We start from the raw sequence: 27,035 nt of genomic DNA on the forward strand, positions 1-27,035 counted from the left end.
TGTGCAGGTGAAGGGTCCGTGGAAGCGTTTCAGGGCGGCCCGGCAGCAGTTGGGCTTCCGGCCGGTATTGAGTGCGTTTAGGGCCGCGGCATCGTAGGTTTGTCAGGTCGTCTTGCGTCTGTGGGGGCCAGGGGTCCTGGCGCTGGGCGCGGTCCAGGCGCAGACGGGCTTACTTTTGGCGCACCTTCGGCACACAATCGGCGCGCCCGCTGCGCGTGACCGCTGCGCGTGACCGCTGCGCGTACGCGCCATCGCCATTTATGGCTAAGTGGGAGGGAGGAGCAACTGGGAGGCGGGAGCGGGGAGAACACGGCTATTTCAACAACGCACACAGGCACAGGGGGACAACAGCAGTGATAAGACAAAAAGGCTATGAAATAAACAACACGCAAACACGGCGGAGGGGCAGGGAACAGCGAGGCAGGCAGCTAGGGCGGAGAGGCAGGCACAACGAGGCTGCGAGCAGCAGCGAGGGGCACACACACACAGCTGGTGGCCGTGCGGCGCGGGGGTGTCCTGAGAACAGGTCACACTCACCTGCGCCGCGCGGTCGCCTTTTATGGACAAGTGGGAGGGAGGAGCAGCTGGGAGGCGGGCGTGGGGAGGACACCAAACGAAAAGGGGGCGTGGCCGCGTGAACGGCGGCGGGAAGCAGGGAGCGGGGCGGGCCGGCACAGGGGGACTGCAGTAAAAATATTACAACACGGCTATTTCAACAACGCACACAGGCACAGGGGGACAACAGCAGTGATAAGACAAAAAGGCTATGAAATAAACAACACGCAAACACGGCAGGGGGGCAGGGAACAGCGAGGCAGGCAGCTAGGGCAGAGAGGCAGGCACAACGAGGCTGCGAGCAGCAGCGAGGGGCACACGCACAGCTGGTGGTCGTGCGGCGCGGGGGTGTCCTGAGACACATACACTCATAGGCCGCTTGTATGAATTATGGACAACAGACACACATGGATGGTGGTATGAGCCAGAAGTCACGAGCGACCCCGGCCCCTTTATTTATGCTCTCTGGCCACGCCTGGCCAGAGAGTGATACATAGTGTAAAAGTGTTTCCGGGTATAATCTACCATGGGATGAACAACTACACCGCTACATCCCATCCCAACTTGGTTTTTCCACACAGTCAATAGAAACTAAATTTCTGCATACAATATCAGCTAGTCTTTTGTTAGGCCGGGGATTTCGCCTGAGGTTGTAGGGGTGCCGGCTGCTCTCTTGTCCTTGCCGGGGACTCATCGGCCCTTGATCGTTAGTAGTGTCCCTGAAGCTAAGAGCTTCTGAAGATGATGACTCCGTCAGACTTTGAGGTGGAGCTTCATCAGAGGTGCATGCAGCCACGTCCGGTTGCCCCTCGGCGGCTCTCGACAGATCTGCCCCCCGGGATGTTCTGACTGGGGGCGACACCTCCTTGAACCATGAAATGTTCCTTGTTATTATTTCGCCATCTCGCTCTACAGTGACCACCGTTTCTTTGGTCGACTTGACTGCCCACAGTCCGGGCTCATAGGGAGTTCGGAACTTCCCTCCGCTCCACCGATTCCGTAGCAATACATAGCACCCAAGCTTCATTACACGGACTCTCGCTCTTCGTTGATGACTTGCTTTGTCGTTGGTTTTCTGTCTTTTTGCTTGGGCACTCGCAGGGTCGTAAGGTTCTGGCTTCCAGCTGTCGAACATGTCTCGTCGAGGTCCTGTTAGCATGAGTGACGAAGGAGACCGTTGTGTTGTACAATGAGGTGTGCTGCGGTATTCTCTCAGAAACTGTTGCAGAGCAACTTCTGGATCGGTGTGTTCGGCCATCACTATACGTAGTATTTTGTTGGTGGTGTGCATAAACCGTTCGACTTCACCATTGGCTTGTGGCCACTGAGGGGTAATTCGGTGATGCTTGACTCTTAGGCATGCCGGAAAGTCTTTGAACTCGCCGCCTTGGAATGGGGGCCCATTGTCGGTCTTGATGACGTGTGGCAGGCCAAATAGGGCAAACCACTTCTCCAGGATAGGTTGGAGAGTGGCAAATGCTGTGAATGGCAGAATTTCGGCGATTGGATATTTGGTGTAACTGTCGATGAGAACAGCTGTGACCCTCCCGTCGGGGAAACTTCCGAAATCAAGGCTCACCCATGACCATGGCGATGGGGCCGGGCATTCGGTGATCCCGGGTGCTGAGGCTTCGGCGTTACTTGTGAGTTGGCAAGCTCTGCAGTTGCACACAACAGTGTCCACGCTGTCCTCTAGGTCTGGGAACCACACTTTTTCCCTCATCCTTGACTTTACCCTCCCGATGCCTTAATGACCTTCATGTGCGAGTATCGTTGCTCGTTCTTGCAAACTTTGCGGTACAACAATGCGTCTACCCCTTAGTATGATTCCGTTCTCCGCGGAGCTGAGTTCGTTTCGAACTTTCCAAAATTTTCCCAGGCGGGTCCTGTCGGGTTCACTGCACCAGTGGATGTTCTTGAAGAAACCTTCAGAGCGTCAGCTACTCGCTGGAGGACCGTGTCTTGGTCCATATCCTCCTTTACTTCCTCTATCGAAAGAGCTTGCGGACTCGACCACTGGGCGACCATGTTTACGAACTCTTCTGTTTTTGTCTTTTGATCACCGTCTTCTTCTGCCATTGGTGCTGGGTGACGAGACAAAAATTCCGCCGGGTTTTTTGCGCCTGGCCGATAAATTAGTTCCATCTGGTAATGTTGCAATTGGATGGCCCACATTTCGATCCTGGGAGGTGGGTGAGGCGCGCGTTCCTTTGAACAACGGGACAAGAGGTTGATGATCCGTTATCACTCAAAAGGGGTGTCCGCTCATGTATAAATGAAAGTGCTTGCATGCCCACTTGATGGCCAGTGCTTCTCGCTCTATTTGTGAGTACCGGGCTTCTGTTGCTGTGAGCGCTTTGCTCGCGAAAGCTAATGGGACCCAGGTCCCTGGTTCAGTCTCTTGGGTAAGCATAGCTCCAAGGCCTACCAGGCTGGCATCCACCAGCAACTCTGTGGTGCGCGTGGTATCAAAGTAGGCCATGGTCGTGCTATCTAGCAGAGCTGACTTTACTTGCTTGAAGGCTCTGTCTTCCTCTGTGGTCCACTTCCAGGGAGTTTCCTTCTTTGTAAGATTTCGCAGTGGTTCTACAATAGTTGCCAGGTTTGGGATAAATCACCCACAGTATGTTGCCATCCCTAGAAAACTTCTTACTTCAGAGGCATTGGTTGGAGCAGAAGCTAGTTGAATTGCTTGGGATTTCCTGGGGTCTACTTTGACACCCTCCGAGCTAAATACATAGCCGAAGAAATCAATTGTCTTGCAGAAGAATTGGCATTTTTCCTTGTGAAGGGTTACGCCATGTTCTGCCAGTCGCTGAAGCGTGGCGCGGAGTCGTCAGTGGTGGTCTTCAAGGGTTTTGGAGTGAATAAGAATATTGTCACTCACGTTAAGGACGCCTTGGAGGCCTGACAGAATTTCTCTCACAGTGTTCCTGATAGATCTCCGCTGCCAAAGATATCCCAAAGTTCATTCTTTTTTACTGACGAAGTCCAAGGTGGGTTGAAAATGTGGTAATGTACCTGCTCTCCTCCGCTAGTGTCAACTGGTGGTAACCAGCATTGAGGTCTAATTTCAAGAACCATTGCAAACCATTGAGGTCGGCTAGAATGTCGTCAACCTTCGGCGTTAAGTGTCTCTCTCGTTTTATGGCTCGGTTAGGCATTTTCATATCGATGCAGATCCGAATCTTCCCTGGCTGCTTCCGTTTTTCGGCGATTACCATGGGGGATACTCATGGAGTTGGCCCTGTTACCTTTTCGATCACTCCTTGTTGTTCCAGCTTCAGGAGTTCTTGCTCTACTAGTGACCGGAGGTGGAAAGGGATTTGTTGGTGTCTTAGCGCAACAGGTTGGACTGCCTGAACTATATGTAGCTTTACGGGTGATCTCTTAATCTTTCCTAATCCTTTGAATAATTCTGGGAACATGTCCAGAATGTCATCGGTCTGGAGAAGTTATACTGCGTTTGCAAACGCAATCAAATTGAGGTCTTCGGCGGTGTGACTTCCAACGAGTATATCTGCTTCTCTGTCAACAACATGGAACATTGTTGTTACTTCTATTGGTTTCAGACTTCACTTGGACTGTTATCTTTCCTTTCAACGGAAGCGGTTTTTGGCTTCCATACGTGAGAATTCAGATTTTGGATGGGGTAAGTGTTGGTTTCGGGTTCAGCTGTTTGTAATGTTGTGACCCCATTACGTTAACGGTCGCCCCTGTGTCAATTAGGCCTGTTTGTTACTGGGGATCCATCAATTTCAATGTTGCACTTGGGTTGCGGTCGCCGTCTCTTTTTGAGGTCACCTGCAAACAACACAAAGTAGCATTCTTCAACTTCTTCCGTGGAGGAATCATCCAGGCACTGGGTGTGGCGAGACGAGGTTTTTGTTGACCGCAAAGTTGCGGGTTCTTCTAGCACTAGATGTCTTACGGCTCCTGTCAGTGTCCTCCTTCCTGGGTTGCCTCTACCTCGCGAGCCTCCACGACACACGCTCGCGAAGTGGTTGGGGATGCCACACTTGGAGCACGTCTTTCCCTTCGCCGGGCAACTTTCTGGAGGGTGTTCTTCTGTCCCACAGTAGCCACACTGTGTTTGTCGTGGTGTCCGGGTGGGCCACCTTTGTCGCCCACCACAAGATGATGTGCGAATGGCGTCAGCTCGCTCCGTCTTGACATTCAATGGTTGATCAGTTTGTTGGTTGAGCATGGTTTCCATTGCAGTTGCTCGGATGTCTGATAGTTCGTGTGAGTGAGCGAGGATCAAAATTTCTTTCAGGGATATGCCGGTTGTCGAAGTATGAGTGTCCGCAATGTCTTGTTGTGGCAACCTTGGATGAGTTGTGTGGTCACCTGTTTTGTCTGGTCATCCTCAGTGCAAATGCTTGCTAGTTCTCTGAGGCGTACGTGAAAAGTGTCCATTGACTCTCCCTCTCTCTGTCTGGCTTGTTTGAGTTTAAACCGTTCATAGTGAGGGTTGAGCTGGGGGTCAAAATGGGCGTCCAAAGCTCTGACCGCAGCATCATAATCGGTGGCTGCGCCGGTGTTCGGGAGGTGCGCATATAGTTTGTATATTTCGTCTCCTGCGAAGTGTAAGAGCAGTGATCTTTTGACGGCTCCGTCTGTCTCTCTCGTAGCCACAAAGTAATTGTTGAGACTGCTAACCCACACCTTCCATCTTTTTTTTTTTATATCCTCATTGGCCTTCTGGCCGCCCATTACTCAAGGAAACCCCCCTTGGGCTTTTTACCTCATATACTGGCTGTACAGAAAAAAAAGGCTTGTGCAACGCTATTTAGAGATACAACCCTCCTCCAGGCATTACCCCATTTATGTGTGGGGCAGAGAGTCTTCCTCCGGAGCGTGTCCACCTTATCCTCGAATCTTCGCAATGCCTAGGAAGACTTCAACCAGCCGAGATAGGCGAAGGCTTAATCATTGGATTTATATTTGAACAAGGACTAAAACAGAATACCTTACCCAAAACCTAACAAAAATGGGGTCCAGAATCTGAACCTCTTTTTAGTCTGATCCGAAATGTCTAACTTAGCGATAGCTTTCATGGCTCGTGGCCAGTCCAATTCTGTCGGGCCGGAGAAACCCATAGTTTACAAATCTCTCTCCGTGCCAGCAGTATAGCATAAAACAAAAGCTTAGCTTTATCATCAGTGCCCTTACCTTGCAGATCCATTCTTCCCGATATAACTAGCTTGGCGCTTACCTTGATCTGCAAGCCTAGGACTGATAACATACAGCTACTCACGGCCTCCCAGAATTCTCTTATCTTCGGGCATAGCAGAAACATGTGAAGATCATCCTCATTAGGACTTTTGCATTTAGGGCACTCCACCACACCACCAGAGCTGAATTTAAAAAAGTCTTTGAGGAGACCAATACGCCCTGTGGATCGTAAAGAAATGATTCAGCCTTAAATTTGCAGGTTTCACTATTTTATACAGCATAGACATTGTTACTTGCCATTGGTCTTCTGTTGCAATCTCTTGCAAGCAGTCTCCCCACAGGGTCTCCGGCAGCTTAAAAGGACCCTCCTCCATCTCCAGCATCAACCAGTACTACAATGCTACTTCCTTTTTGAATAGGCGGTCTGAAAAAAGCTTCTCTTCGAATTCATTATACGTTCCAATTAGATTTTCCATTACAATTGTCCAACTCTGAATCTGCAAGTATTTAAACCTAGAGAAGCTCCGACCCATTCTTGTTCGCAAAACCCCCAACAAATCAATTTACCATCCGGAAATAAGTCCTTCCATCTCTGGGGGCCCACCTCTCTTAATGGACGAGCCAAAGCATCCTTTGACGAAGGGGATGACCCTGGTGCGTTAGCTATAATGTGGAATCTTTAATGCCCTTCTAATTCTGAACCACAGCTCTGCTAAGTCTCTTAAAACCTTTAACCTGACGTTTTTAAAGAATTTCGAATCAGCAATCTTATACAAAAAACCCTGCTCATTCAAGTTACTATTTCTGAGCATTGTACAAAGCATATTCCCAATATCTGAATTTGTCGGGGTATTCAATAGCATTCTACAGTTGTTTAGCAGGAAGGCCCATGAATAAATTTGAAAATCCGGAACCGCCAATCCTCCCTTCACAAGTTTTATCCTAAGCTTCTTCCAGGAGAGGCGCGGCCCTTTAGACGCCCACAAGAAGGAACTAATCTCGCTCTGTAACATTAGAAACCACTCTTTCTTAAATAACAAAGGGACTGTTTCAAACAAAAAAGTTATCTTTGGCAAAATCATCATTTTCACCAGATTCGTGTGACCAAACAGTGACAACGGTAAGTAGCACTTATCTCCTTTTTTAGCTTTAAAAAATTAACTTTAGTAAGGTCCCTGATATCCTGCGTTATCCTGACCCCAAGATATCTCATCTCAGCCTTACATCCAATTCCCTCAGCATTCAAATTCCAGGCCATGACTTCTGGTTTATCTCGATTTATAGCATAGCCTGAAACAGCCCGAACTCCTTGGTCAATTCTAAAAGGCATTCCATTGACTGATGTAAATTAGGGGTGTAAATAATTATATCATCGGCATATAGCCCAATCTTTTTTGACCAACCCTCAAATTTAAATGGAGCAATACTCTCTGCAGCTCTTATCTTGCATGCTAGGGGCTCGATGTATAAGTTAAATAGAAGTGACGATAGGTGACACCCTTGTCTTGTCCCCCGCATCATTGGAACTGGTTGAGTTAAAATCCCATTTATTAAAAGTCGAGACATGGGGGAATTATATGGAGATTCAAGAGCTCTACTAAAGTTCTGACCTAAATTGAGATGTTTTATCACAGCCTGCAAGTATACCCAGTTTACACGATCAAACGCCTTGGTGGCGTCTAACGCCATAAACCCCAAGAAGCACACCTTCCATCTTGGTGATGCGGTCGCCGGGTCGATTAGTTCACTGAATGGTGGAAGCGAGGTGATCTGGATGTGTACTTGATGTGGAGGCGCAGGTGGAACCGCTTGCTGTTGAGCTGCTTGCGCTGCAGGGTTTGACATGATGTGCCCTCACTTATTTGCACCACGATTGTGTCACGTCTCTGTATCTTTCTGCGTCTTGATGACGTGTTGTGTTATTTTTGCCAGTGCTTGTTGCCTTTGTCTTATATATTTAGAGTTTTGCCAACGCTTGTTGCCTTTGTTTTATATCTATTTATTTTCCTCTTTCTTTTTTTTTCTATGGGGATGTCTTCCTTGCTGCTGTGTATTTTTTTGGGCCCCAGGAGAGTTCTCCTTATTGCTGTTTCTTGTTGCCTTTCTGTGCAAGCTGGCGTTGCTTTAGCCACTGCTTGTATACTTTAGTCCCTCTGGGGAAAACAGATCTTGCTGCTAGGTGCCGCGTTGCTTGGTGTCAGCAGCTGGGCTCTTCGGCTCTCGCCTGTTCCGTTGCGGCCTTTGCTTGTCTTCCTTCACGCTGGTCGGGCCGTCGGTAATAATTGTCTTGGCCTCTGCGTATGCGCGCGGCTGCTGGCAGGGGGTGCGGGAGCCTCCGGGTGTGCTGTGGCGCTGTCGGCCAGTGCGTGTGGTGCCTTCTAATGCCGAGGCATCTGGGAGCTTTGGCTGGGTTCGTTGATGATGGCGCTCCCTCCCTGCAAGCCTCCTCGTTGCTGGGCTCGCGCCGGTCACTGCCGCCTGCAGATTCTGGTAGGCATCGCTCCTCCGGTGCCGGTGTAGGGAATCTGGAATCCCACCCTCGTCGCTAGTGTAGGGGTTTACAGGCACATATACTATATGCTGCAGTGATGGACACATACACTCTTAGGCCGCTTATATGAAATACGGATAACAGACACACAAGGATGGTGGTATGAGCTGGAAGTCACGAGCGACCTCGGCCCCTTTATTTATGCTCTCTGGCCACGCCTGGCCAGAGAGTGATATATAGTGTGAAAGTGTTTCCGGGGATAATCTACCATGGGATGAACAACTAGACCACTACAAGCACTAACATTGAGAAAGATGTTATATAAACGGGAAAGCTTTTATTTATAGGCTTATTGAAATTACACCAAGAAGTAACTAGGGTGTCCGGCTGCACTTAACATTTAGGAACACCTTCATTTTTTAAAGACGTCTTGCAGCAAAAGTGTAAATCTGATACACTCTGTTAATAGTTCACATAGTGTATTTCATTAACATGCTGAACCGTTTCACTTTAGTACATCAGATCATCAGTGCATTGAGAAGTATTTTTTTTTTAAAGTAAAAGTTTTCAATCATGAATTGAGAAACAATCCTTTTCCTCCAACTCTGACAAAAATGGCAATTGTGTACTAAGAGGCAAGTCAATTGTTATATGCACTCTCTGGGGGCCGGGGTTTCCATTATAAATGAACAAGATATAGTTTATTAAATCAAACACAAGAGACAGTTTTGTACAGCACACAACCCGAAGACATGTATTTCGAGGTCCTCATTTGTGATAACTAAGCAAAAAAGAGGCAAAATGAAACAAAACAATTTCCTAGGATCACGCATTTTAGTTAAGGCTAGAAGATGGGTTTCATCCCAGGTTTTGGTTTCACATTGTGCAATTCACACCCTAGATGTGTATGCCTCACTTCCTTCATTCCCACCTTACCACCAACTCCTCCGCAACCCCTGACAGTCAACCTGCTGGTATAAATCAGCCCTCTGTCGCCTCACAGACCAAATTTTGTGGCCCCTAGGAAAATCTTTGTGAGTGCCAATGCTCTAAATTAACACGATCTACCTATTTGTTCTGGATCATGTCAACATTTTTCTTTTTTACAGGTTTGACTTGTCATCCAAGTCGGCCATTTACTATGGCATCGTGCTCTCGTGACTCCACAGTCAGACTTTGGTCATTGACTCCTTTAATAACTCCACTTCAAATCAATATCCTGGCAGATCGACCTTGGGAAGAGATCATTGGCAATACAGGTATATGTTTCTCAATTTGATTATATATTTATTAAATATGTTGAAAACATAACATAATCTTGTTATCTACCTAAAACACAGACCAGAAACAATACAGAACTGTTATAACTGGACATTTTTAGGGGGGGGGGGATTGTTGAAGTTGCACTTTAGTTAGAAGGGCCTGATTGTTCCTCCTTCGTGAGCAAAATCTTTGAACTCAAGTGTTGACAGAAAGCACATGTCTGGCAACATGAACTACCCACAAAGCCCTCACCTTGTTGTAATCTTTGGGTGCCATAGTTTGCTTTTGTGATCATCATCACAATATGGAAAAAAAAGGATGATTAGTGGCAAGGCTTATCATGCGCAAAGAGTTTTCAAGTGTTCCCCTTAATCCGGTACAGACTATTTGTATTGTGAGCTCCAAGGATGGGGACAGTCACTCATACCCCCAGAAAAGGACTAGCAAACAAGTCCAATAGCAAGAGAAATAGATTGTCTTGAGCACAACACCATGTGTATCATGAAATCAAAGTCCAATCAATCTTCCTGATCCACAATGATTTTATTCTTGATGTTTGAAAAAATCTTCTCCAGATCACATATAGCCAACACATGTTTTGTCAGTTCTGGTGCCTCCACATCTCTGACTTCATCAGGGCTATAAACAAATTGACAACATATGTCTGAGTCAAACTAGAGGTATTCACACAAAATCACCTCCCCCACAACACCTGTGTGCTCATAGGTGATCAAAAATGTGATCACAAGTGCTCAAAATAAATTATTGAACCAACATATGAACATGCAGTTCTCACATAAATGTGTAATTATCAAAGAGAGGCAATTGTAAATACAAGTACAGTCACATACACAATAGTGGTCACCATGTTGAAGACCAAAACATTGTGTATATATGAACAAAAATGACAAATGTTCAATGTGTGGAACATAAACCACACCTTGATACCCTTAAACACCAATGCTGCTATTCTAGGACAATGAGCTCACCTAATAAAAAGTCCATCCAAATTCCAATCATAAAATCCACCGTAGTCCAGACGTCAAAAGTTTGTATTAAGCAAAAGTATGTTCTAGAGTATAAGAGAAAATAATAATATATGTATGTAACCATTATGTTCCGCAAAAACTCTTGTACAACGCACATCATACACCAACTTTACAACTTTCTATACATTCTTACCATCAGTCTTTAGAAGTCCTCATCCAGGACAAAAAAGGAACCACACTGGGTTATCCGAAGCCTGCAGGTAATAGGAATAAATTGAGACAATATCAGTCTCATGCTACTCTCTATTTAAAACCACCACCACAGCACCACATCATTGGTCCTTGTCGATCATGCAGACTAATTATTACTAACTTTGGTTCTTCAAGTAAACAAACCAAAAGACTGAAAAGATATAACTCATGTACATAAAGCAAAGCGGAGATGCACCCATATAATGTGCCCTACATTAAAAAGAATCTCCACAATAAATATATTACTTACTCTGGTTCTTCAAATAAACAAACCAAAAGACTGAAACATATAACTAATGCGCATGCTGCAATGCTATGATGCACCCGTCTGACGTGCCGAACATTAAAAAGAATCTCCACAATAAATATATTAGTCACGTTTCTCTTAAGATACATTTACCAGAGCAGCAGAGTGTACTCCGCACTTAGTTTCACCGGCGTCTTGCTCCAGGGCCATCGTGGATCTCCCTCTTATATAGTCCCAACCTGTAATCTAGGAACCGCATCTACAGTGCGTGGATAAATTATTCATGCATCATGTACTAGACAATTCTAAACGCAGTCATGTATCCTGCTGTGTTTGTTTATTTAAAGAACCAGAATAAGCAATATATTCATCTTGGAGATTTGTTTTAATGTAGGGCACGTTATATGGGTGCATCTCCGCTTTGCCTTATGTACATGAGTTATATCTTTTCAGTCTTTTGGTTCGTTTACTTGAAGAACCAAAGTTAGCAATAATTAGTCTGCATGATTGATGTGGTGCTGTGGTGGTGGTTTTAAACATAAAGTAGCATGAGAGTGATATTGTCTCAATTTATTCCTATTACATGCAGGCTTCGGATAACCCAGTGTGGTTCCTTTTTTGTCCTGGATATGAGGACTTCTAAAGACTGATGGTAAGGATGTTTAGAAAGTTGTGAAGTTGGTGTATGATGTGTCTTGTACAAGAGTTTTTTGCGGAACATAATGGTTACATACATATATTATTATTTTCTCTTATACTCTAGCACATAATTTTGCTTAATACGAGCTTTTGACGTCTGGACTACAGTGGATTTTATGATTGGGATTTGGATGGACTTTTTTTTAGGTGAGCTCATTGTCCTGAAATAGCTGCATAGGTGTTTAAGGGTATTAAGATTTGATTTATGTTCCACACATTGAACATTTGTCATTTTGGTTTATATATTCACAATGTTTTGGTCTTCAACATGGTGACCACTATTGTGTATGTGACTGTACTTGTATTTACTATTGCCTCTCTTTGATAATTACACATTCATGTGAGAATTTCATGTTCATATGTTGGTTCAATAATTGATTTGAGCACTTATTATCAAATTTTTGATCACCTATGAGCACACAGGTGTTGTGGTGGAGGTGATCTTGTGTAAATACCTCTAGTTTGACTCAGACATATGTTGTCAATTTGTTTATAGCCCTGATGAAGTCAGAGATGCGGAGGCATCAGAAATGACTAAACATGTGTTGGCTCTATGTGATCTGGAGAAGATTTTATCAAACATCAAGAATAAAATCATCGTGGATAAGGAAGATTGATTGGACTTTGATTTTGTGATACACATGGTGTTGTGCTCAGGACAATCTATATCATCATAATATGGATGCTTGTTTTCGTAGCTGCTGCCTCACTAATGAGCCATTTAAAGTGCGGCAATGTGTTTGAGGCTGCCCTTTTTTGATTTGGATGAGTCTAAAGTTGTAGCAGCAGTGGACTTGGCTCAGTGCTGCTTGTGGCATTGCTTCAAGACTGTGGCTGCTTTCTCTGCATTGCTGCTAATGGAAGGTGAGCACGGATTAGGAAAGGTTGCAGCCCCTGACTGCTGCACATCCATTATATGGCAGCTCCAAACGACTACATATTTATCTGTATACAATAAAAATATTGAGTTTTTATTATCGATTTGCATTAATATCGATTAAAAAATATAGAATGGACACAATATCGACTGGACAGAATATAGACTACAAAAATATCGAATAGGATAGCATTAATATCGAATTCAAAAATATAGAATGGACATAATATCGAATGGACAGAATATAGACTACAAAAATATAGAATGGACAGAATATAGACTACAAAAATATCGAAATGGAGGGAAGTAAGTTAATATCAATTTTAAAGTGTTTTTATATTAGTATATGTTTGAAAAGTGTATATTTATTTTATTATTTATATTAATTATTTATTTTTATGGTATTTCATTTTTGCGTAAGATAATTCTGTAGCGGGTTGTGGGTTTATAGGGGAATAGGGTTGGAAGTAATTTAATTATAATTAAGTAAGTATGTTAATTTATTTATTGGTATTTATTTTGAATTAATTGTTAATTAATTATTAATTGGTAATTAATTAAAATATAATTGGTAATTATTTTTAATTAATTGATTAATTGATAATTATGTTAATTTTTGTAATTTATTTTCTGTAGCGGGTTGTGGGTTTATAGGGGAATAGGGTGGGAAGTAATGTAATTATAATTATTTAAATATGTTAATTTATGTATTGGTATTTATTTTGAATTAATTGTTAATTAATTATTAATTGCTAACTAATTAAAACATAATTGGTAATTATTTTTTAATTAATTGATTAATTGATAATTATGTTAATTTTAGTAATTTATTTTCTGTAGTGGGTTGTGGGTTTATAGGGGAATAGGGTGGGATGTCATTTAATTATCATTATTTAAACATGTTACATTTTTTATTGGTATTTATTTTGAATTAATTGTTAATTAATTATTTATTGGTAATTAATAAAAATATAATTGGTAATTAATTTAAATTAATAGATTAATTGATAAATATGTTAATTCTATTAATTTAGTTTCTGTAGTGGGTTGTGAGCTTCTAGGGGAATAGGGTGGGGAGTAATTTAATTGTAAGTAATTCTATTTTAATTATTTTTAATCTAATTTTTAATTATTTTCTTATTGTTAATTAAGTTATTGTTAATTGGTAAATAATTTGTATTAGTAGGGAAATATTTTTATTAATTAATTTTCATTTGTATTTTTAATTGATTAATTAATATATTATATAGAAGTGTTAAGTATTTTAATTAATTAATTTGTAAATGGTATTATTATTTATTTTATTTTTATTTATATATGAAGTATTTACTTTCCCTACTGTTGCACTCACCGGAGTGGGAATAGTAATTTTTACCCTCCTGCTATCCAATGCTTTGCCTACTGTTGCACTCACTGGAGTGGTAATAGTAATTTTTACCCCTACGCTATCCAACACTTTCCCTACTGTTGCACTCTCTGGAGGGGGAATAGTAATTTATACCCCTATGCTATCCACCGCTTTCCCTACTGTTGCACTCTCTGGAGTTGGAAGAGTAATTTTTACCCCTACGCTATCCAACGCTTTCTCTACTGTTGCACTATGTGGAGTAGCAATAGTAATTTTACCTCTACGCTATCCAACGCTTTCCCTACTGTTGCACTCTCTGGAGTGGGAATAGTCATTTTTACCCCTACGCTATCCAGCGCTTTCCCTACTGTGTACTCTCTGGAAATGGAATAGTAATTTTTACCCGTACGCTATCCAATGCTTTCCCTACTGTTGCACTCTCTGGAGTTGGAATAGTAATTTTTACCCCTACTCTATCCAACGCTTTCCCTACTGTTGCACTCTCTGGAGTGGGAATCGTAATGTTTACCTCTACGCTATCCAACGCTTTCCCCACTGTTGCAATCTCAGGAGTGGGAATAGTAATTTTTACCCCTACGCTATTCAACGCTTTCCCTACTGTTGCACTCTCCGGAGTGAGAATAGTAATTTTTACCCCTACGCTATCCAACGCTTTCCCTACTGTTGCACTCTGTGGGGTGGGAATACTAATTTTTACCCCTACGCTATCCAACGCTTTCCCTACTGTTGCACTCTCTGGAGTGGGAATAGTAATTTTCACCCCTACGCTATCCAGCGCTTTCCCTACTGTTGCACTATCTAGAGTTGGAATAGTAATTTTTACCCCTACGCTATCCAACGCTTTCCCTACTGTTGCACTCTCTGGAGTGAGAATAGTAATTTTTACCTCTACGCTATCCAACACTTTCCCTACTGTTGCACTCTCTGGCGTAGGAATAGTAATTTTTAACCCAACCCTATCCGGCGCTTTCCCTACTGTTGCACTCTCTGGAGTTTGAATAGTAATTTTTACCCCTACGCTATCCAACGCTTTCCCTACTGTTGCACTCTCTGGAGTTGGAATAGTAATTTTTACCCCTACGCTATCCAACGCATTCCCTACTGTTGCACTATCTGGAGTTGGAATAGTAATTTTTACCCCTACGCTATCCAACGCTTTCCTTACTGTTGCACTCTCTGAAATCGGAATAGTAATTTTTACCCCTACACTATCCAACGCATTCCCTACTGGTGCACTCTCTGGAGTGGGAATAGTAATTTTTACCCCTACGCTATCCAAGGCTTTCCCTACTGTTGCACTCACTGGAATGGTAATAGTCAATGTTACCCTTTCCGCTATCCTACGATAAAAATATTGTAATTTTTTTATTAATATTACGTTTATATATATATATATATATATATATATATATATATATATATATATATATATATATTAACAAATCAATTGTTTTTTTTTTTTACTTACATTAATTATTTATTCATTTTAAGGTTATTTAAGTATTTTAAGTATGCTTAAGTTAATTATATTTATTATTTCATAAATTTTTAATTAATTTAAAGTATTTAAAAAAATTCGATATTTTGACTAACTATATTTTTTACATCGATATTTTTGATTCAATATTTTTGTACTTACCTGTTTGGAGATAGGAGGTCGATATTTTGGTATTCTATATTTTTATCTCGATATTTTGGTAGGTCGATATTTTGGCATTCTATATTATGTCAGTGATCCGCCCCATCTTCTAGAAATGTATGCTGAGGCACATGACACCGGGTGCCTTCCCCCCTACCTGCGGCAAGCTTTGATTATTATGCTTCTCAAAAAAGACAAACCCCCCACCTCAGTCGACTTGTATCGCCCCTTATTGCTAATTAAACTAGATGCAAAAATACTGGCGAAAATACTAGCTACCACTATATGCGCCGGCGCTCCCCTTGGCCTACCATGCCACACTGTCGGTCACACAGGATACGGGTCCTTTAAAACTCTTAAGGAGGTCGACATCACTCAGATGAGTGATTTATATCCTGAAGGGCACTATATAGCCGACAGCGACCTGGACTATATACAGAACCCCTCGCCTCTCTTTCAATATACCTGTTTTTGCCTCAAGCGGGCCATACAAGACCACTACCCTGACTTTCCCACGGAGCCACTGACACTAAAAACCCTGCAATTGCTCCTTGTTCTACCCACGAGAAAGAAATTAATGACTAAACTATACAGAGCGGTGCAGGAGGAGACGTGCAGGGGGCCGGACAAAAGCTTACATAAATGGAATGACGTCTTAGATCCTCCTATATCTGGAGAAGACTGGGAGAAAATATGCCAATTGGCGCGCCCCCTTACCCCCAACGGCATTTTGCGGATCATTCACTTCAAATGTATACACCAGACGTACCATACCCCTGCAAAGTTATATAAAATAGGCCTCAGGGAAACTGATAGCTGCAAGAGCTGCAAACATTCTGGTGCAGACTTTATGCATCTGGCCTGGAGCTGTAACCTTGTTTATCAATACTGGGAGGAAGTGTTGAGTCATTTGCACACCATGACGGGCCTGCAATTACCATGTACACCGTTGGTTTGCTTGCTGAACCATGTTCCGCACATCAGGGGGGGTTTTGGGCAGATTTGTCAGAATTGCCCTTTTACTAGCAAAACACCGTATTTTATTCACATGGGGCAGTGGGGTTGCACCGAAAATAGACTGCTGGGTGAAAGATATGGCATAATGTAAAGAAACTCTCACAACATTTGTTGAAGAACTGCCTGTAACGTCTAGACCTAAGGACATTTGGGGTCCACTCGAGCGATTCCTTGCTTGCCCAACACCTGAAAGTGACCATGAACATTCTTCCATGAGTGAGTAATTTGTACTGCTGATGTGTGGTCGTGCCTGATGCGACACCCCCGTAAGATTGTCAGATATAACGTAAGGTATAACCTGCTTATTATGCATTTACATGATGTATTTCTGCTGACGTCTCTTGTTCTCTATGAGTGTACTGCTGTTTCTAGCAGTGATACTGTGTTATGTTATGAACAATAAAAAGAATAATAAAAAAAATAAAAAAATAAAGAAAGGCGTTCGAATCACAGTTAGCATTTTGACTCCTCCCTTATTGAGCAATGTGCATGATCACCAAATGCACGTTAGATTGTGTTTTGTAGATGTGCACCCACAGGGCTCCAAGACTCAACATGTTCTCCATGTTCTTTCAGTCCCACATGGTGAATGTTTGACACCCAGAGTTGGGAAAAAACATCATCACAAGGGAATCTTTCAACTACACTATCTCGAGACCAATGCCCATAGATCAAGTGCCCAAATGCCCTTCTGGGGCTGCCTAACCCTAACCATGACAACACTTGTGTGAAGCTTGTGTCACCTTCTGGTTAAAAAGGAAACTCTACAGTTTTAGCTCTTCAAAGAATGCACCAGCAATCTGCTGCCGACATGCCCAACATCTTCAACGAACAAGACACCCTTTGCACCGAAAATGGTGAGGACACTGGCCATTCAGCCATCTCGCTCCATCAGCTGACACCCAGCCCAAATGACATCTCTTCCAGTGGCTCCAACCCTGAGGGCAAAGAAGAGGCTTCACCATTCTTCAAGACCAGTGTCTCTCGAATGAAGACCTCCACCGGAGTCATACGTATGGTTGTCTCTAACACCCACTCCAAGTCTCCTAAAAGACCTCATGCCGAGGCAGAGCACTGCTCTTGAGGGAGTTGGACGACAAGCCCTGTGCACAAAATGTGACAACCTCAAGTTAGACATACATGTCCTCCAGGAGGATAGCTGAGACACAATCAAAATCATAGCATATGCTAATTTTTCAGTGGAATAGATGCCAGGCTCTATCTTTGGCACACAGAGCCTTGAGGCAGTGACCTCAGTTCTTTATGAGCTGCCGTAGGGCACCTCAGACCACTTAATTGTCTGGAGTGGCTCTGACTCCACAACACACTTGGCAGGGCCGCAGTCATGCAGTCCACTTGTGGCCCGCATGGGCCACCAGAAGGTGCGTATCCCAGTTTCAGTCGGGCTTACCACATGAAGACACCACTCCAGGTGTCTGGTGGCTAAAACGGGGATTGATGACAATGTTTGCACTGCCCGATCCAGCAGTAACACTAGTGCTTCAGCGAACTTAATTAGCAAGTCTCTGTCTGACCGATCCTCTGCAAGGGTCAATTACAGAGGTCACTTCCCTCACCCTGTCCTCCTGCAGAGTTGGCACTTCGTTCTCTGTCTCTCAGGTAGGAGATCTTGGCACCCAGGGCAGTCCAGGAATTCCTCCATCTGATAAAGACTTCTAGCTGCTGATTCCTTAGCTTAGAATATCCCCAGATGTCAGACTAGAACCAGAAGATTGTAGCGCAATACTCCTGTGGACCGGTAGGAGGCATAGTTTGGCTTTTGTTGGAGTCATCCAGAGCCATTAGTATGACTGATAACAATTGAAAAGCCTTGAGAGGGAGAGAAATAGGAGATGTCTGAGGGTCCTTATGGTTACCAGCATCCGTTAGATAAGTAGGACAACTGGTATGAGGAACTGGCAGAGGCCAGTGGCTAGACACTTCACCTGACACTGGTCTGGTCTCTCCTTCTACCATGGTTATGGAGAAGGGAACCTCTTTTGGTATGGTGAACTGTAAGGTGGCTGAGGTCTTGAACCTTAACCTGCCCTCAGTGGCGGTTAAGACGAACATTTTGACGGAAGTGCTTCAGCCAGGAGTCGCCCCCTCCGAACCCTTACTCCCATTCAATGAAGCCCTTACTGAAGCCCTATTTGGGGCTTGGTCCAAGCCCTGCACAGGTCCTCCTGTGCATAGCACAATTGCTCACTACAATTGCCACACATGAGGGACCCCAGTTTCCTAACTCAGCACACCATCCCGCAGAGCTTGGTAGCCCAAGCTTTCACTTCCAGGATCAACCCCAGCGGGTTCCCTACCACTCCACCGGATAGGGATTCTAAGCAGCTGGATACCTTTGATTGAGATTCTCTGCAGCCAGACTTGCACCGCTGTTATTGAACACTGGGTGTCTGGTGGGTCAATAGTCCCGTATGATCTGGGATTCCTTTATGCAAGTGCTGTCCATGGGTTCTGAGGTGGCTCAAGACATACTTTCCCAAGCTATCACTAGCGAGAGAGACGCAGCAAAGTTCACCATACGATGTGGACTTGACACGACTGACTCGCTGGGCAGAGCAATTTCCTCATTGGTCGCCCTGCAGCACCACGCCTTACTGAGAACAATTCGTTTTTTTAGTGTATAGCCAAGCTTCGGTTACATACATGCCATTTGATGGCTCTTGCCTTTTTTTGAGAGGAGGCGGACTCAGCACTGGAGCTCTTGAAGGAAAGCAGATCTAAAGCCAGGTCCTTAGGCTTGTCTATGTCCCCTTGTCACCCTCAGGCCATTATCTGTACCTTTTGTGGCCACGGAAGTGGTTGTCAACCATGTCCATACCCTTCCACCTTCCCAGCCAACAGGCGTCATAGCTCTTTGTGGCCAGAACGTATTCCCATAAACCACATGAGATAGGAGGCCAGAGGTCAGGCAAGTCCACATCCTCCCCCAGCTGCTGCAGTCTTCAAACCCCTTTAGTTTCCCCTCCTCTAGTTTGGAACACGGGCATCTAGTGGGAGTCTGGATACCCATCACCTGCACCATCTGGCGATCCTCTAAATATCTGTCAGATAGCAATGTAAGCATCCTTGCACATGTTTATTGAACACTACTGCCTGGGTAATTAGGTCTGTCCTGATGGGCACTCCACCTGTTCAGTCCTACAGGACTTTTTGATTTAGAATTGGCTTTGCATACTCATCCCCTAAGAAGGCATTGTTTGTTATCTATTCTCGGGTAATGAATTTGTGGCTAGAAGCCTCTATCAGATGAACAAGAAGAAACAACTAACGAGGGGGAAGAGAGTGGGTTCGGCGCCCTGGTATACATCTGAGCTGAGAACCTTGAGGAAGGGTTGCAAGAGGCTAGAGCGGACCTGGAGGAAAGATTGGAGCGAAACGAGCCGGAAAGAATATCGGGCGGCTCCGAGTACCTACAAATCTGCCATTCAGGTAGCAAAATCTGGATTCTTTGAAGAGAGATTAGGCTCTGCGGCCAACTCTTCGAAAGAGTCATTTAGGGTCATCAAGGAACTACTGAAAACCCCCGAACCTCAGGTCATTCACGAGGACCCACGTGAAAAATGCTCAGAATTGGCCTCTTTCTTTAAAACGAAAATTGACAATATTCTTGCATCCCTTCCCCAGCAAGGTGAGGAAACCTCCTCTGGTGGTAACTTAAGCTCTCAGCCAAGGACGCGATCAGTGGAGTTGGTTTCCCTTGGTCCTGTCCCTGTGGAGGAAGTTCTATCAGTCTTGAGGACTATGAAGAGTGACTCTCCGAAAGACCCGGCACCTATGAAATATCTAAAGCAGGTGGCCCCCACCATCGGCGGCCCAGTGACGGACCTTATAAACCTGTCTCTCACCCAAGGTGTAGTACCCCCCAGTTGGAAAGGTGCGGTTGTTAAGGCTCTTTTGAAGAAGCCTAACTTGGACCCTGCCGACCTTGCCAACTTCAGGCCTATTTCCCTGCTTCCCGGCCTTAGTAAGGTGGCGGAGAAGCTGGTGAACAGTCGCCTCTCGGGCTTTTTGGAGGCCAACTCCCTCCTGGGCGATTCCCAAATGGGTTTTCGCCCCGGTCAGGGGACTGACACTGCCCTGCTGGCAGTCGTGGAGAATGCTAGGAGCATTTTGGATTCAGGGGGATCGGTGGCAGTGATCCTCCTGGACCTTAGTGCTGCTTTCGACACCGTAGACCATCAGGTGCTTCTCCAACGGCTGTCGGGGGTGGGGGTCACCGGTTTGGCCCTCAAGTGGTTCGCTTCCTTTTTGGAAGGTCGTACATTTGAGGTGTGGGAAGGCCATGAGAAATCATCTTCAGTCCCTCTCCAGTGTGGTGTGCCACAGGGCTCTTCGTTGAGCCCTACCTTATTTAACGTCTATATGGCCCCCCTGGAGAGTGTGGTACTGCCGCTGGGTATCAAGATCATCAGCTACGCTGATGATACTCAGCTGGTGGTAGGCCTTTCCCAGTCGGCTTACCAACCCGACCGGCTGCACTCGTGTCTGGATAAGATCTACACGTGGATGTGCAGCTCAGCCCTCAAGCTTAACGGCTCCAAAACGGAACTGATGCTGCTGGGGAATTCTTCTCCATCTCTATCTCCTAGCAGCTGGCCCGACTGCCTGGGACCGGCACCTTACCCCCAAGCAGGAGATTAAGAGCCTGGGGGTCTGGCTTGAGCAGGACCTTTCTTTTAAAACACATGCTAAAAAGACAGCAGGCGTGTGTTTTGGCCTGCTCCGATCAGCTCGGAAGATTTTACCTCTCCTCCCAGTGGCTTCTAGGAGGTTACTCGTTCAGGGGCTCATCATCTCGCGATTGGACTTCAGCAACGCGTTGTTCTTGGGTGCTCCAGAATCTACCCTGAACAAACTGCAGCAAGTGCAGAACGCGGCCGCTAGGCTCCTGACGGGTCTTTCCAGGCGTCAGTCCGCTCGCCCTGCGCTGAAGGCGCTGCATTGGCTCCCTGTCAGGGACAGGGTGAAATTCAAGTCGCTGTGTATCGCCCACAAAGTTCTGCAGGGGGTAGGCCCACCCATTCTTGGGGACATGGTTCAGCCTTACAAGGGCTCCCGCTCTCTCCGTTCTGATCATCAACACCTGCTGCAGATCGGGAGGGTGAGGAAGGCAAGAACCGGTGGCAGAAGGTTTTCCATAAATGTGGCCACCCTGTAGAATTCTCTCCCTCTGCACTTACGCTCGGAAGCGAGTCTTTTTCGGTTCCGCAAACTTTTAAAAACTTTCTTATTTTCTGTTTAATTCCTGCATTATTGTGGTAGTGTATCTCTCTGGTGAGCGCGGGGATGCCCAAGGGTAACCAGGCGCTATATAAAATTCAAAGAAATGTTTGGTAACACCTTATCTGGTAGAGACTCTATCTACTCTCCCCACTCTGCAAGCCAAATGGAGTAACAGGGACACCCGTTTCAGGGCCTTAGTTTTTTCCGCATCAGTGGCTCTGCTCTCAAGGTGAGGAAAGTCACGAAAGTAACTGACGTCAGTGCGCCAGGATGGCACCTATATGGTAAACATCCTTTACAACGACTGTCTTAGAAACTCATGTCATTACTCCGCATTTTTTACTCCGCAAATTATTATACAACAAAGGGCTTTACACCGTAAAGCATTACAACACATTCCTCATTACAATGCCCCGGTGGAGTTAGAATAGTAAATTGCGTTGTAATTGACAATGCGTTGTAATGGTATGCGTTGTCAAGCCCGGCAATGTAAAAAAATGTGGGGTAATGGCATGAGTTGTAAATGCGTGTGGGGTAAAGTGTCATATTCCAACTATATAGGTACTGCCACATCACTTCCAGCGAAGACGGCACAGAGGTGACCAATACCACCTACATATGTGCAGGGGTCCTGTTAAGAACCTTCCGGGTCCAGTCTGATGCCTTGCGATATTCAGAGACAAGGAATGTGAGGCTAAATAGAGTCTCTATCATATAAGTTATTACAGAAGGTGAGGTGTTTGTTCTCCAGAATTGACTGCATGTGTATCCCCCCTCACATCTGGAGAGCTGCAACATTAACCCTTGGATGCATAGTAGACCCTGAAAACTCAGTGGAGTACACCCTGCCCTGTAGAAGAGAACACAACTAAGAACAATGGATTTTGAGCTTCCATCTTTATTCCAATTTCACAGATAGCAGGTGTGCTTCCTTGGAACCAGCTTGGGTCTGTTCCCCTTTCATGTGTCCTCGCCAGGACACCTTCCATGCTCGGTCCTGGTGCAGTAATCATCACAGTAGTTCAAAGAGGTGAGAGCAAGCTCCACCCAGCTATTTTCGTTCCCTCCTTTCAGAGATCAGGAAAAGAGACAGAAACTGTCCCCTTTAACAGGCTCGTTTTCCTAACAACAGATACTATGGACCTCACCCTGTATTCCACGCCATATACCTAAAGGCAGCTGCTGCATGGGTCATTTCAAACCCACTGAATCAGGAAGTGCCCTGGTACTTCCAAGGAAATCTGTCTAATCTTTCTTTACCATACCATCTGGTGTTTCCCCTCCATCTAGAAGATGCGAGCAATACATATATGCTGTCTGGAGAAAGCAACCTCTCCTCCATCATGTACTCTGGTCTTGCCCTTACAGCCCACGAGATGTCATGTTCAGAATACTAGGTTCACTGTGATCAGTGGAACTATATATGAATGGGCCGTAAGCGCACATTCGTAGCAACACAGGTAAAAAGCCAGTCAATATAATTCACCAACCATGGTATGCTGCCACCACTGCACTCCACGCTTGAAACCCTTGACAGGGATGCTAGTCCCCTGTCACTATGTTGGAGTGCTTGTTGTGCCCCTCCTGGTTCAGGGCCTGTTCCAAAACCTATCAATGTCAAACAAACGTGCCTAGGTCAATACAGGCACATGGGTTTAGTATGTGAAATGGCCTAAAATAAAAAATACAGGATCACAGGTATGCAGTTCCTGTGCACAGAGCAATGGACACAACTCTACATTATGCAGCAGACAGTCCTGAACCAACATCTGCTGATGTTGAAGGGCATATTCAAGTTTGCCCTGGAGACATTCAGGGATCCTGTGATGGCCAGGTAGTAACACCTGGGTTAAAAATAAAGGACAAACTCTCTAGCATTGACCATGTCTTCAATAAGGACCCTGTCCAACCAACTCTCTGGTAATGCACACTGCCCACAAGCTTGATTCTGGTCAAGCCACAGGTGATGCCCCTGTGCCTGACAAGAAGCTGTACACAGCCAGCAACAGGGTGACTATATCCACTGGCCCATAAAAAACCCTGTGGGGCTCTCCTTCTACTATAAGAGAGCCCTGTGGGAGGAAATGCAGCAGCTGATGAAGCATCTATCTGAGGAGTTCAGGAAAAGCGGTAAGAAGATAGGATCCAAGGGTAAGAGCATCTCTAATGCCACCATCCTTTGCTACTTTGATACCGTGGACACAGTAATGCCTGGCTCTGTATCTCATTGTTTAAGCTGTGGGTTCAACAGTATCTCATCATGCCCTTTGACAGGGAACAACTACTTAGGCCTCAGGTTGATGATATGTTGAAGAAGATTAAGAAGGACTTTGATGTCGCAAAATTGATGTGTTTGCCTTTCAAACTCTGGCCTCCAAAGGCTCCATTTAGAGGCAGTAACCTCAAGGAGGTGCCAGGGTACCTCACCTGACCACACTCATTCATAGCAGAGGTGGCACCAGCCTTTCCACATCCTGGTGGACAGGTATACACAAGGGTGCCTACAGTTGCAATAGCAACAAAGGGAGGGGAGTCTCCAGCAAAGGAGTGTACACCTCTAAGTACTGACTTTTCTACCACCCCCACTATACCCCATATCCTGTTGAGGGAGCTTACAGGATTTTCCTCTGGTTTAAATGAAATTCTATCAGATCAGCGGGTAATGGTGGTTTGCCACAGCTGCTGCCTAGAGCTTCTCAAGGTCCTTCTATCATGGCACCCAAAACACATACCCTCAGCAGAGAACATTTCATCATCCTAGAGGAAGAGTTCAGGCTCTCCTCCACAAAGGAGTCATAGAAAAGGTACCCATCTCCACTGGGGCAAGTAGTTCTACTCCCTATACTTGTTCATCCCCAAAAAGAACAAATGTCTAAGACCAATATTGGACCTCAGACCTCTCAATTATCCTGTTGCAACAGTTTTACAAGGCAACCATGGAGTATGTCATTCCTCTGATCTGAACTGGCGACTACTTGATGGCGCTAGACCTGAAGACTGCCTCCTTACACATCCCCATCCATCCTGCCCACCGACGCTACCTCTACTTTGTGGTAAGTGGTCATCATCAATTAAAAGTACTTTCCTTTCAGGTTACTACTTCCTCAAGGGACTTCACAAAGTGCCTTCCAGTGGTAGCCGCTCATCTAAGGGGAGGACCGTCCCCTTGATGAGCCAGTCTTTAACTATTGGCTAAGCAAGAGCTCACGCATGCAACAAATCCTAGCTGCGATATGCCTGCTTTATGATCTGAAATTCAATTTAAATGCCACAGAGTCTCAAAAACAACACCTGCAGATCCAGCTCTTCCTGGAGTCCATACTCAATTCAATTTCAGAAAAAACCTACTCCAACCAGCAGAGGGTGTTGGCATTCCAGCAATTCATACCTCTTTTTCCAATTATCAAGTCACAGTTAGAAATGTCATGCTCATCCTCGAGATGATGGCCTTCTGCCATAGTACCCTAACCTCGGCTCCATATGCAATCATTGCAGGAATGCCTATTGCCGCAATGGTTGCAAGCAGGTGGTCTTTGGGAAAATCTAGGGTTGGTAAAGGCCAGCACTCATCGCTCTCTGTAGTGGTACAACAACATCAACCTGTTGCAGTGCAGGCCTTTCTCAGACTCGATTCCATAAGTCAGCATTTCCTTAGTTTCCTCTCTCACCAACTGTAGGCTCAGCTTGATCTCACAATATGACGTTGTGGCCTCCCATCCCCAGGGGCAGTACATTACATTTCTCTAGCTTCTAGCTATACGCCTTGTAGTTTCTCGCAATTTACCAATGACAGAACCATTGTGGCTCTTGGTGGACTCCGTAGATCTGTGATGTAGGTGATAGAGCTGAATGCATTGAAGGCTGATATAGAATGTCCGGTTCGCAGTTACTTGCTGAAAAATAAAGATGTGTAATGCAAATCTCAGTGTGTGGCATAGTCATTGGTGGTTACCCATGCTGGGAAAAGACTCTACAAATGGTGATTAGATAGAAGATAAGTAACCTGAAGATCAACAGTGCTCTCCCAGAGAGTTTGCCGTGGTCCAAGCAAATTGCTTGTGTGTGTCACATGTGCGGCCATCGAAGAATGGAATTGACGCTTAATGCATATGGAGTCAAAGCACAGCTCTAGCCACTGTGAAGGAGTTGAAGATAACAAAAGCTTTGGAGAGAATCTACACGTCATTGCCGGAGAACCTGCTGGTCAGGCCATATATAAAGGTACTGCACTACCACGAAAGGTAAAGTCATACGCTATACGAAGTGTCAACGCTAAAGGCGGATACAACCAGGTTTTTGAAGATCAGTCATTGATAATTGGATATTTCAAAATGATGCTGCAAACAGATCGGCTGCGAGTCAGAGACCAACTAGGTGTCAAAAAGTGTAAATTGACATTTAGAGAAGAAGAAAGAATTGACTTACCAAACCCATTAGAGCAAGCTTCTGCTCTTTGTAAAATGGCTCAAGGAGATGTGCTCAAGGTTGTGCATGCCAAGCCATCCTTCCCCAAAATGGCCAGCCAGCAAAACTGCTGAGTGGGGCTTAGAACAACTTCACAGGTCTGCTAAGAATAAAGATTTGAGGCCGACTCTTAGACAGTGACATTCTTCAGATGGCAGCAACGAAATTCAGATTTCCAAATATAATTAAAAATGGTTTAAAGGCCATCAAGTAGCAAGGCCTCAGCAATGAGTTGTCAAAATCAGGTCACAGTGACCCACCAATGGGGTCATTAAGTTCAGCACTGGTCTACAACGCTGCTGTGTTCCTGAAACCACCACCACGATCTGATACCGCCAAAAAGCAAAATATTGGTGATAGATGGATCGTTTGAATAGAGACATTTGAAGATTTCATTGATACACTTGAAGATCTAAAAAGTCTTGCTGGTGTGGTGTAAAAGAAGTCATAAGGAAGATGCGACGAACTGACGAAGATATCACATACAGTCAGATTACAGAAACTTTGAATCGCAAGTTCAATCAAATGCCCGATGTAGACTACAAAAGATACATTTTCAGTCAAGAACAACAGAAAGTTGGTGAAGCCATTGATTAATTTGTGGAGAAACTCAACACACTCATAAAAGTCTACACGTAAAAAGAAGTTGTGTTTTAGATGTAGACACTGGACAAATATGTAAAGGATGTGGGAAGGATAACCGTTTTGTGATGGTTTGTAACTCGCATCCACAAGGCTGAGTGGAGACATC

General features: G+C 44.8%; 1 protein-coding gene and 1 pseudogene across 2 annotated transcripts in view; one reads left to right on the top strand and one right to left on the bottom strand.

Moving 5' to 3' along the window:
• WDR17 (WD repeat domain 17) overlaps positions 1-27,035 on the top strand; it is a 790,164-nt gene that overhangs the window by 376,910 nt on the left and 386,219 nt on the right. For both annotated transcript variants that reach the window (XM_086962451.1, XM_086962452.1), the window contains exon 14: positions 9,334-9,483. In XM_086962451.1, the coding sequence (XP_086818577.1) occupies positions 9,334-9,483 (150 nt within the window). The remainder of the gene's footprint in view (positions 1-9,333; positions 9,484-27,035) is intronic.
• Positions 3,789-4,974, bottom strand: LOC147728690 (uncharacterized; annotated as a pseudogene).

This window comes from Lissotriton vulgaris, chromosome 3_1 (assembly GCF_964263255.1).
Source record: "Lissotriton vulgaris chromosome 3_1, aLisVul1.2, whole genome shotgun sequence".
Lineage (NCBI taxonomy): Eukaryota > Metazoa > Chordata > Amphibia > Caudata > Salamandridae > Lissotriton > Lissotriton vulgaris.